This window comes from Tribolium madens, unplaced genomic scaffold (genome assembly GCF_015345945.1).
Source record: "Tribolium madens isolate multiple individuals breed KSU strain unplaced genomic scaffold, Tmad_KSU_1.1 Scaffold_7;HRSCAF=85;Tcas5.2_LG10, whole genome shotgun sequence".
Lineage (NCBI taxonomy): Eukaryota > Metazoa > Arthropoda > Insecta > Coleoptera > Tenebrionidae > Tribolium > Tribolium madens.
In genome coordinates, this window is record NW_025401050.1 from 5,869,452 (window position 1) to 5,881,990 (window position 12,539).

A 12,539-nucleotide genomic window follows, 5' to 3' on the forward strand; every position below is an offset into this window, starting at 1 on the left:
TCTAAATTTAAACGAACTACATTTTAAGATTACTCCTTTTATTTATAGTCAAGGATGCTCACACGTTTTTGCATTGGTTCTTTCATGATTGTGAGTAAAATTACTGTTTTCGGTTGATTTAAAGCAGTAGTTGTGCGTCAATTTAGTTTGTGTTATGTTTACAATGGGTAAAAAAGCAAAAGAAGAGAACTTTTATAAGAAACTTCAAAAGCAAAAGTCTGTGGAAGTACCAAATGAAAGGTAGGTAAATAAACACTTGAGTGAATTTTTATAAATTTTTGTAATTAAAACCATACTGCGTATGCTATAAATTTGAATCTTGTGATCTGCCTGCTCGAGCGTGTATACATAATTAGCTAATTACACACTGTCTTTAATTAGTCAGTTTGTATACAGAAAAAAACAACATACGAAACGAAATCTTGTTAAGATAAAAGTTGCAGAAAACATTCATGCAAGCATACGAGCAGCGTAGCGGCGAGTTGAAGAACAAATGATTGCCTAAATGGACTTCTGTAACGAGTCTTATACTATTTTTTGTACTTTTTATGCCGTTTTTTTATAGAAAAAAAGAAAAATTTAGTAAATTTGTGGTGACACGTGGTAGTAACATTTGTCATTGAGCGTAACCTGGAAATGAACTCTTAAGAATTTAGGGAAATTAGGAAGAATATTGAAAGTAATTTACTTCCAACGGCATTGTTACAAACATTAAAGAAATAAAATACACTAGGCTGTTAGCGCACTCTGAGAAACTGTTAGCACACTTAAACGAGTTTGTTAATAGCATTGTTAAAGACGCAAAATAGGAATATATATTTTTTTATAATTATACTTAAAAACTGAAATACTTACATATTTTGTTTGATAATAGTTGGCCATGGAAAAACTATTTCACTCCAAATGTGTAAATAATAATCAATAAGAGTTTTGTGAACTGTATAATAGATGAAAAAATAGATAAAATTATAAAAATTAAAAAAAATACGATACGTTAGAAGTATTGAACAAATATGTGAGCGCCTCAGAACAAAATTATTATACATATTTTTAAACAATCCAAAAATAAGGAAAACAAATGTGTCAACAGTCAACAAAATTAGAAAAACATTTTTTTTTGGTGATCTAATGGAGGTAGGATAATCCTTTTAGTTGAAAATGCAACATTTTTTCATGGCCAACTGCGAACAAAAATCAAAGATAACTTACTAAAAATGTATTATAATAATTTGTTACAGATACAGGTGCGCCAGAATTCGCGCCCCAGAGAAAAAAAAAGGTAAGATACCAGGAAGATGGAAAAAATGTTAAAAAAATTTTATCTATAAAAATTTCGAAGTTATGAGAGTTTAAAGTTTGCACTTTGACTCTATTTCTGTTGGAAAATAATTTTCCAAGTTTTTTTGCTATTAAAAGAAGAAACAAGGAAGCTGTATCCTAAATTGTAATTCTGTTCAATGTCATTTGTGGCTTTTATTGTCAAAATTTTTGTCCCTTTACTAAATAATTGTAAAAAAAACATATACAAGACCATCAGTATCACTAAATAGATAAAAAAAAATGTCAAATGTCAAAAAATAAATATCAAAATTTTTTGACAGATAGAATTTTTTAAACATTTATTTCATGTTCCTGGTATCTTACCTTACTTGAAAATTTTCTGTGGGGCGCGAGTTCTGGTGCAGCCTGTATATATTTTTTAGATTAAAAAAAACAAGCTTTTTGAAAATGACAAAAATTATTAACTACATTATTAAATTCTATGTAAAAAAGTGCATATATAATGTCTTTATTTCAAATCTGTGTCTTCTATAATAACGAAGATATGATTTTTTTTAGATTTCGCTAAAATGTCAATTTTTGTGTATAAGTCGAAAACAAAAGACGATAGCGGGATGCGGTTTTAACCAATATTATTTTCTCAAAAAATGAGCCCCAGAATGTATTACTCGTTTTTGGCTAAACCTCTTAGTTTCGGAGATTCCCTATTCGGACATCCAAAATGCAGCACCCTGTACATGTGTTCAAAAAAATCGTTAAAAGATAAGGAAAAAATACCTTTTGCATGCCATCTTCAGGAGGCTCTAGCTCCCTTTTTTAATTTTGACACAAGGAATCATCCCACGAAATATTTTTTGCACACCCTGTATGACTTAATTAAAAATACTTAAATTCCACCACAATCACAAATAATATAAATATTTTGTCATTATTGACATTTTATATTTATTTTTTTGGGTATTATTTTCAAGAGAACAGAGAGAGACTTCAACGAGCTTGGGGAGCGCTCCCCTCAAATTATTTCATCAAAAAAATTCGTTAAATCGGGAACTTCGTATTTCTTTAATTCGACTCTTTATTTTCAATGTTTTTGTATACGTTTTTTTAATTGTTTCAGTAGTTCAGTGTCAAGTTTTCTATTTATAGTTGCATGCGTGTTAAAATAGGCCACTCTTTGTGTTGTTCCCAGTCGCATCACGTCACCTTTCCGGAAATGTTATCCAATAAAGCGATTGGAAGTCGAGCGTAGATCCCCATTTGAACATGTGAGAGAACACCACATGACAATTCGAAAAACAATGCAAACGTGTAGGAGTATTTTAAACACTGTTGACCATTATTATCCAATCTTGCGTTTTGAAGCTATAGATGAAGGTCAGGATTCTATGGTAGGAGGTTTACGTCTTTGTATGAATGGGTAGGAAATACCTCGTTTGCATTTCCCACACTAGTCATCGGATTTGTTATAATTTCGTGGAGGTGAACGGTCTGCTCTGTGATAACCTCACACTTTTTGTTTTGTGTGTTTTGTGGCGGTTTTAGCACAAGTGACATGGATATGGAAGCGGAGGAAGTCATGTGGAAGACGATTTATAACAGGCTGCAAAGTCAAAAATCTCAAGATCCGACAGAACATGAGCTAAGGTAGAGGGTCCTAAGCGAAAATTTTTGGATTTTATTTAGGTTTTTCAAAGTGATGCGGGTGATTTTCTATCCACTTTCTCGTTTTTACTGATATTTTTTTCACCAAAATGCGGGCAGACTTGATTTTTTCAGTAATAAGAGAGAGGCAGAGATCATTCTTATATTTAGACACAATAATCATCGAGTTCATAGTACCATAAACATCACGATTTTTACCGGCCGGTTCTTCTATTAATATCGCAAAGTTAAAAAAAATTCTTTCTTATATTATTTTTAATTTTGTTTTGTTTTATTTTTTCTTTTTACTTTCTTATTAGTTTATGATTGTCGATGTAGAAGCGAAATGTGACTTGAACTTGAAATACATAGATGACAAACATAATTATTTTTAGTCATGTTGCAACGAATAAATTAACACAACATGTGAATATATTTATACAAATTAGAGCGTGTAATAGCAGTTAAAAGGTAAAACTAATTAGTCCAAAGTGTTATCAGTGTTAAGTACCGGAGATTTAAACTAAATGAACACAAGATTTTTATTAGAAGTTGGGTCTGGGTCAGATGATGCAAAATTCTTTTGAGAATCTTATTGTTAATTAATTTGAGTGGAAAACTAATAATAAAAAGCTTTATTGACACATTTGTTTTTATCCTTTTTTATTACCCTTTTAACCTTTATTATCATATTATTATCTCAGTTTATTAACTTAATTTATTGATGGAAATAAAAGTATAAAAATATTTCTTGACATTGTGATGATGAAAATCTTCTCAAACTGATTCATGTAACAAATAGTTTAAAAGATGAGTTAAATTCCGAGAAGATTTGTATTGTTCGTATTCATGACACACAATTTCACTGAAATAAACGTTAAATTCTAATTAATTAAGCGAAAATGAAAAAGTTACTCTAAAAGTACACAATTTTAAAAGCAAATTTTCGTCTGTTTGAAAAAAACAGTTATTTTTGGATTGTGAGTAACACTTGACTCTGCCAGTACAATTTTTTTTTAATAAATTATTTAGAATTTTATTAAATATTTCGTTCTAAATTCTAATCGGCTTTTGCCGTTCATTGTTCTTGGCCTTTAAAAAGGAGAATAAAATTTAAGTGAATTTTTTTTAATTTTCTCTAGTTTCTAGTTTAAATCTCGAACATAATTTAAAGCGTTAACCAACCAACAGCAAGCTGCGGATTTTTTATAATTTACATAACAACGCAGAATTTGGTTATTTTTGGGGTTTATGTTTGAACCACAATCTCTGCGGTTATTCCAAAATAACTTTGTTATAATTGTTTTATTATGTGGTTGTTTTTTTTTCGTTACTTGTAAACAAATATTGACTTCCATCGAGAAAAAAGAAAAAGATGCGCAATTTTTAAATAGTTATTTAATTTTCAATGATATACAGGGTGCGCCAGAACTCGCGCCCCAGAGAAAATTTTCAAGTAAGGTAAGATACCAGGAACATGAAAAAAATGTTTAAAAAATTCTGTCAAAAAATTTTGCCAATAAAAGCCACAAATAACATTGAACAGAGTTACAATTTCGGATACAGCTTCCTTGTTTCCTCTTTTAATAGCCTATAGCAAAAAAACTTTGAAAATTATTTTTCCAATAGAAATAAATAGAGTCAAAGTGCAAAATTTAAACCCTCATAACTTCGAAATTTTTATAGATAAAATTTTTTTAACATTTTTTCCATGTTCCTGATATCTTACCTTATAATGTCATTTTTCTCTGGGGCGCGAGTTCTGGCGCACCCTGTATATTTATATGTAATTTGGGCATGACAATCTATGGTGACAACTCAAAATTACAAAATGCATTTGTAATACCAATCCCAATTTGAACACAAAATACGTAAATAAACGACTACAAATGCAAAATGTTGACAACTACAGTAAAACCTCTCAACAACGGATACCGATGAGGAATCTTTAATTGTCCGTTGTGAAGAGGTGTCCCTTAATGGGAGGTGTGCAAAATTAATAAAAAAATTGAAAAGCCTTTTACTCAAAATAACCAAATACAATAACAAAAATACAACAATTAAGAAATTAAAAGCATTACACAAAAATTGAGGAGCAAATTTTCAGAATGCAGTTTGTCTGTGTTTATGAATTGAGATAAAGGTTTTTAAAGTTTTTTTGTAAAATGCCTAAGTACTCCAGCCGTAAAATTAGTGTCCGATTGTGTCCAATTTGTACAATTTTTTTCACATTTATTGTCACTGATATATAAAACAAACCTGATATAAAACATTAAAATTCTTTCTTAAAAGAAGGACAGCTTTTGTTCTCTTCTGCAAAAATGCAAATTTGGACAAAATGCTTTTTGAAAGTCTGCTCCTTCCTCAATTAGAAAAAAAGCATTTTTATTTGAAAAAATCGTTTATTGTTTGTTTAAACCAAAAATTTCAAGTAAGATAAGATACAAAAAATGTTTAAAAACTCTATCTGTCAAAAAAATTGACATTTATTTCTTGACATTTGACATTTTTTCAATGTTTATTTAATGATGCTGATGATTTTGTATTTTTTTTTATAATTATTTACTAAAGGTACAAAAAATTTGCCAATAAAAGCCACAAATAACATTAAACAGAGTTACAATTTAGGATACAGTTTCCTTATTTCTTCTTCTAAAAAAACTTGGAAAATATTTTTTTTAACAGAAATAAATGGAGTCAAAGTACAAAATGTAAACTCTCATTCATAACTTCGAAATTTTTATAGATAGAATTTTTTTAACGTTTTTTAAGTTCCTAGTCTCTTACCTTGCATGGCATTTTTCTCTTGGGTGCGAGTTCCGGCGCATTGTTTCAAAATTGTTTTTCAATAAAACTAAACGATTTTTGAATTATTTTTTATTTAATAGCAATGTATGGGGATTCTATGTTTTTTGGAGCATTATGAGCTAATATCGATTTTTTTTAATTCCCTATCTCTACCATAATTAGTTTTTTTATACCACTTTTTTACGCAGCTATTACATTAGTTAAACTATTGTTTACAATTTTAAATGCTATTTACAACCTTGACCGCAAATGTTTTTCTCCTGGTGATATTGTGTTTGTGTGGTTGTCGACCATTGCGCGCGCGTAAACCCCAATCATCTGTTTTCTAAAAATAACTTGACATTTATTTTGTGGTTATGTTCAAATTAAAATGACATTGTGTGGGTCAATTCAATTCACAGTGTCTTAACCCCACAATTTCAGTCACGCAACGCCCCAACATGTTGAAAACCCCCTGGATTCGCACTTTGCAAGCCCGCTCGATGCACCTCCTCAAAGACAAAGCCTTCATCGACGGCCAATGGCTCCCCGCCCAATCAAACAAAGTCTTCTCGGTGACCAACCCCGCCACGGGCGAAGTCATCGGCACCGCCCCCGACATGGACCAATCCGACACCCAGAGTGCCATCGAGGCGGCTGCCACCGCCTTCAAAACCTGGCAAGACACCACCGCCAAAGACCGCTCGCATTTCTTACGAAAATGGTACGATTTAATGGTACAAAACCATGAAAATCTCGCCAAAATCGTAACCCTCGAGGCGGGGAAACCCCTAGTGGAGTCCCGCGGTGAAGTCACCTACGGCAACTCCTTCATCGAGTTTTTCTCCGAAGAGGCGCGCCGCATCCATGGGGAAATCATCCCAAGTCCCACCCCTACGAAAAAAATCCTAGTGGAGAAGCACCCAATTGGAGTCGCCGGACTTATAGCCCCCTGGAACTTCCCCCATGCGATGATCACACGCAAAGCAGGCGCTGCTTTAGCCTCGGGTTGCACTTGTGTGATCAAGCCGGCTGAGGATACCCCTTTTACAGCGCTTGCTTTGATGGAATTGGCACAACAAGCGGGGATTCCCAAAGGGGTACTCAATGTGGTGACCAGCAGTCGGGAGAATGCCCCCCAAATCGGGAATTTACTATGCGAGAGCCCTCTAGTAGCCGGGATATCATTCACGGGCTCCACACAAGTGGGGAAACTGTTATACCGACAGTGCTCCTCAGGGATTAAAAGAATCGGACTTGAATTAGGCGGGAATGCCCCTTTTATTGTTTTTGATTCGGCCAAAGTTGGCAATGCTGTTAAGGGGGCCATGGCGTCGAAATTCCGCAATTGTGGGCAAACTTGCGTCTCCTCAAACCGTTTCCTCGTCCAAAGACAAGTCTACGACTCGTTTGTTGATCAATTGGTGAAGGAAATCCAAGGTTTGAAGATGGGCAATGGGCAAGAAGCGGGGGTTCAAGTGGGGCCGTTGATAAACCACACGCAGTTTGATAAAGTCTCAGATTTGGTCAAGGATGCGGTCAGTAAGGGGGCAAAGGTTTTGACAGGGGGCAAACCCGCGACACAATTTGGGGAACTGTTCTACGAACCTACCGTTTTGACTGATATTAAAGAAAATATGAGGGTTTATACCGAAGAGGTTTTTGGGCCTATTGTCAACATTTTTCGATTTGAAACGGAAGAGGAGGGTCTTCGGATTGCCAATAGTACGGAAAGGGGGCTAGCGGGGTATTTCTACTCGGAGGATGTTGCTCAGATTTTCAGGGTGGCGAGGAAACTCGAAGTGGGGATGTGTGGGGTTAATGAAGGGATTATTTCGACGGCAGAGGCGCCCTTTGGAGGGATTAAGGAGTCGGGGTTAGGGAGGGAAGGGTCCCATCATGGGATCGACGATTTCACCTATATTAAGTATATTTGTGTCGGTAATTTGTGAATATTTTTTCAATTTTAAGCATTCCATAAGTGATGGAAAAGTGTTTTTTTATCACTCTTAGTGAATGTTAATGAACTTTACTAGGCTATTTCCGCGTTGTTAGATGTGCTTTTGCCAAGTTGTTTAAATATAGTTTCTTAAGTGTCAAGAGCTACCTGTATTTTTTCTGTTATTTAGTTCTAGGAAAAAAAAATCGTTTTGTCAAGTTGTATAAAAAAAAGTCTTCCACAAAGTCTTCCATTTTGCGCCTTTGGCAAATATTTTTTGTTTCTAATAGAATCAAGTGGTTATTTAGTAATAGATTATCTATCAAAGTGTTTTATTCTCATTTCAACTCAATGTTCATGTGTTATTTCTATGTATAATTGTTTTTTTTTTGTTTAATAAATCTGAAGTAAACTTTTTTTTTAATTGTTCCACACAAAAGATTGCATTTTATTAAAAAATTGCCACAATAAACATTTTAACATACATGAAAATTGAAATACCGACAATTCTGAAAGTAGATGCAAAAAAAAAGTTGCAACATTGACAAATGAAAGGAGAACTTAGAGTAAAATGTGAAAACTTGCAAATTGAAAAAGTAATTTGTTTTTTATCTGCTTTATCGTTTTTAAAATAAACATGCGCTATTTTTGCGCCAAATTCTGATTTCAACTTTGAAAACAGAAATTTAAGCTGGCAAATTTTTTTCACAACTCTACAGGGTTGTTATAAATGATTGTAGCATTAATCTTCAATGAAAAACAAAAGGAACTTAATGGGATAATTTGCAAGATATTTATTTTCAATATTGCCGAATTGTCAATTTTTTATTGACAGTTGCAGTGGTGCATGGAGCCGTAAATGCTATTGAAAATAAAAAAAAATGTGAATAGCGACTGTATGGATTATTTATAACAACCTTGTAAATTATATAGACACTGTTATTATGTTGAATAAGTTAAAAAAAAAGAAATGGAGAGGGAAATACTCAAAAAATAAATCGTTTATTTAACGTTTTAGAGTTCATGATGTAAAAATTTTTTTCACCACTGTACCGGTTTGATTTAAATGATTGTAACAATGATGTACAATTGCGAGCATTCAATTTTGGTAGAGTCTGCGGAAAGATATATCGTGTTTATAAGCGGTATTTTTATGAAGGCCCATTTTTTTCAAGTGTAATTCAGAAAACGATAATTGTAATTCAAAACAGTAAAATGAATTTTACTATCAAATATAATTCAGATTAGTCAATTGCAGTTGAGAAAGTGTTAATTGGTTAATTAACTAATAAAAAATTAATTGTTAATTAATAAAAAAAATAAGCAGTTAGGCACATTTTTTCAATTTTCAAAAAAATTCCTTAGAAATAGCAATATTTGTGCTAATTTTTTTCAAAATTGCAATACGGACATTTTGGAAACAGCCTTCAAAACATTTTTATCATTTATGTGTTAAGAACGTTTTTTTAAATAAACAGGTAAATTTATTTGTGACATTGTTTTCTATATTTTAATTTTTTTTTTCTATACGCCAGAACTTGCGCCCCAGACAAAAATTTCAAGTAAGATATGGTACCAGGAACATGAAAAAAATGTTTAAAAAATTGTATCTGTCAAACAATTTTGACATTTATTTTTTGACATTTGACATTTTTTTATGTCTACTTAATGATACTGATGATCTTGTATATGTTTTTTTTACAATTATTTAGTGAAGGTACAACAATTTTGCCAATAAAAGCCACAAATAACATTGAACAGAGTTACAATTTAGGATACAGCTTCCTTGTTTCCTCTTCTAATAGCCTGTAGCAAAAAAACTTGGAAAACCATTTTTCCAACAGAAATAAATAGAGTCGAAGTGCAAAATTTAAATTTTTAAAGATAAATTTTACATGAAATTAAAAATAAAAATATCTATTTGTTTCTGATATTAAAACGGAAAAACCTACCTACACGTCATGTATTTTGTTTCAGTATCAAATAAAACTAAACTGGCCTTGGAAAGCTAATTAAGTGTAAAGATTAATGAAAATTAGAATTAATATTTACTTTAATAACTGACTTATAGAAATGGTAAACAATGCTCAATTTCGAAAAAGCATAGAGAAAAAGATCCCAATAAAGAGAGGTAATCAGATTTTCTCAAGGACGTTGATGGCAGACAAAATTACACAAAAAACTTCTTTTTTTGGCAAAAAAATAAAATTTCAAAATGACATTACCTACCAAAATTTTATGTTCGCTATTGTACAATAGAAAACAAAAGAAAATCTACCGCTTCTCAATTTATTTTGCAAGCCAAATTGCAATATTGTTAAACTGTCATTTTTTTATTGACAGTTGCAGTTTTGCACAGAAATGAATAGCGACTGGATGCTACAATCATTTATAGCAACTCTGTATATTATAAACAGTGTCATTACGTTGAATAAATTAATAAAAATAAATTGTTTACTTGATTCATGATTAAAGAGAAAAATATTGACTGCATTATTATTTTGTGTTTCAGAATTCAGCAGGTCGATGGTGGCTTTTTCGAGAAGTTCGGCAAATTGCTCCGTGAGCATGCCGAAACAACGGAAGATCGGGAAAGCGAAGAAAAACGAAAAGTTGAAGAAATCGCAGAATGTCTCCGATCTGACGAATGTGTCAGCACTGACACCGAATTTATAGCTTCCTCCAGTGATAGCGACAATGAAGCCAAAAGTTTGTCTTCGGATTCTGAAGTCGAGGAAAAGGACAAGACTGATTTAATTTCCGCTGCTTTCAACGTGAGTAAATCATTTTTTACAGCTTGCAATTTATTTTCATGGACGCCAGTGGAATTTGGGCTTGGTGACAATTATCTTCAAAAATTCCAGACCGATTTATTTGCATTAAGATTTTTATTGTGTGCAACCAACTTGGCAAATACCTAAGATAATCGAAAAATCCACATAAAATTGTGATTTTTGCGCCAACATCTTCAGTGTTTATTGATTCTCGATTATTAAAATTTTTATAGTTCCTTTAATTCAGTGAATATTTCTGTTGGAATTATCAAAATAAACAAGAACTATAAATTGATTTATGCTACGTTTTTACTGTCGTTACTTAAAGCTTATTAACGTTTTATGCTATAAATATCGGAAAATATTTTGGTCTTTCCTGTTTTATTTTTCTTAATCCAGCACTTCATACGTCAGTTAGTTGTCTAACAAAACGCGTTGTGATTATGGAAAGGTTTTAGACTAAAATTTTGGAACACAAAAACTATTGTTTTTTTTCAATTTTTTTCAAAATTTTGAGGAGCGCTTAACTCTGAAACTATTGATCGTAACTCTTTATTTTTGATATAGTTAGAAAGCACATTTAATTTCTTATCTTGTAAAAAAGATCAGTGCTCTGTGTGGTGAAAATCTCCGATATGCCCGAATTTTCCGATTTTCTCGACACCAATTAACTCTCTGGAACATTTTACCTTTATACAGGCTGCGCCAGAACTCGCGCCCCAGAGAAAAATGCCATACAAGGTAAGATGCCAGGAACATGGAAAACATGTTAAAAAAATTTCGAAATTACGAGAGTTTAAAGTTTGCACTTTGACTATTTATTTCTATTGGAAAAATAATTTTGCAAGTTTTTTTTGCTATAGGCTATTAAAAGAGGAAACAATGAAGCTGTATCCTAAATTGTAACTCTGTTCAATGTTATTTGTGGCTTTTATTAGTAAAATTTTTGTCTCTTTACTAAATAATTGTAAAAAAACATATACAAGATCATCAGTATCATTAAATAGATATAAAAAAAAATATCAAATGCCAAAAACTAAATAAAAAATTTTTTGACAGAATTTTTTAAACATTTTTTTTATGTTCCTGATATCTTACCTTACTTGAAAATTTTCTCTGAAGCGCGAGTTCTGGCGCACCTGTATAGTTCACAAACATTTCAATTTTGGAACACAATTTTGCTGAAAAAAAAAATTAAAAAGTTTGCTGGCAAAAAATAAAAAGCCCTAATTCTTCTACTTTAGCTGTAATAGGCAAAAATTCAGATTTTCTTAGATTTGAAATGGTTATTTTTTTGAGACTAAGTAGCTAGGGCAAAATTAAAAAAAAATGAATCTAGATTTGATCTATCGAATAATGAAAACCCGGAGTCGTTCCGGGTCAAGGATCCGGGCATATAGACATTTAAAATCTTACACTTAAAACTTATTTTGAAAATGATCAATCTTAGCTTAAAATGATTTACATAAAGTACTGATTTTTGATGAGATTTAGAGGTTTTTATTTTTTCGATTTTTTTCAAAATTTTTGTCATTTTGTACTACCCGGAACTTTTCGGTTTTCAAACGACTCTTTTAACTTTAACTTCGTATTGTTCATTCACCATTTCAATTTTGGAATAATTTTTGGAACTGGACAATATACAAAAAAACAAAGGATTTTTCAGTTATCTTGTAAATTCGTTTCAAATCTATGGTATTTTATAAATTTCGACACGCTAGTTACGAATCTTCCGGTTTTTTCCCACAACTTTTCTAGATTAGTCGTAATCGGCGTTTAAAAAGTGTAAAAATTCAGTTTTTTATTTGAAACTATCACAGTAAGAACAAAACTAAAAATTCATCGGAATAAACGTTTGCTTGATTATCTATCGAGTGGTGAAAACTAGAAGTCGCTCCAGGTTATGATTCTGGGTATAGAGATAAAATTTTACATAAAATTTTACACTTATTAACTTCTTATCTTGAAAATGATCAGTTTTACCTCAAAATAGTTTATAATATAGGCTAGTTTTTCGATTTTTGCTGATTTTTTTTTAATTTGGAGAGTTTTGATTTTGTAAATTATTTTTTCAAAATTTTCGTTCTTTCAGTTAAAAATGCACCCCAATTACTCAT

The 12,539-nt window shown here is 31.8% G+C and overlaps 2 protein-coding genes across 4 annotated transcripts in view; both read left to right on the top strand.

The window, feature by feature from the left end:
- Nucleotides 1-12,539, top strand: part of LOC123009643 (protein unc-13 homolog 4B) — a 28,840-nt gene that overhangs the window by 2,852 nt on the left and 13,449 nt on the right. The window contains exons 1-2 of one of the 3 annotated variants that reach the window (XM_044406092.1): nt 56-240; nt 10,161-10,422. In XM_044406092.1, coding sequence (XP_044262027.1) covers nt 155-240; nt 10,161-10,422 — 348 coding nt within the window. In that variant the 5' untranslated portion in view covers nt 56-154. Of the gene's footprint in view, nt 1-55; nt 241-2,510; nt 2,926-10,160; nt 10,423-12,539 lie in introns of those variants that run through there. The other 2 variants (XM_044406091.1, XM_044406090.1) reach the window with 2 other exon arrangements.
- LOC123009644 (glutarate-semialdehyde dehydrogenase) lies at nt 6,024-8,060 on the top strand. Its single transcript, XM_044406094.1, has one exon. It carries the CDS (start codon nt 6,171-6,173, stop codon nt 7,659-7,661), a length of 1,491 nt encoding a protein of 496 aa, XP_044262029.1. The 5' UTR covers nt 6,024-6,170; the 3' UTR covers nt 7,662-8,060.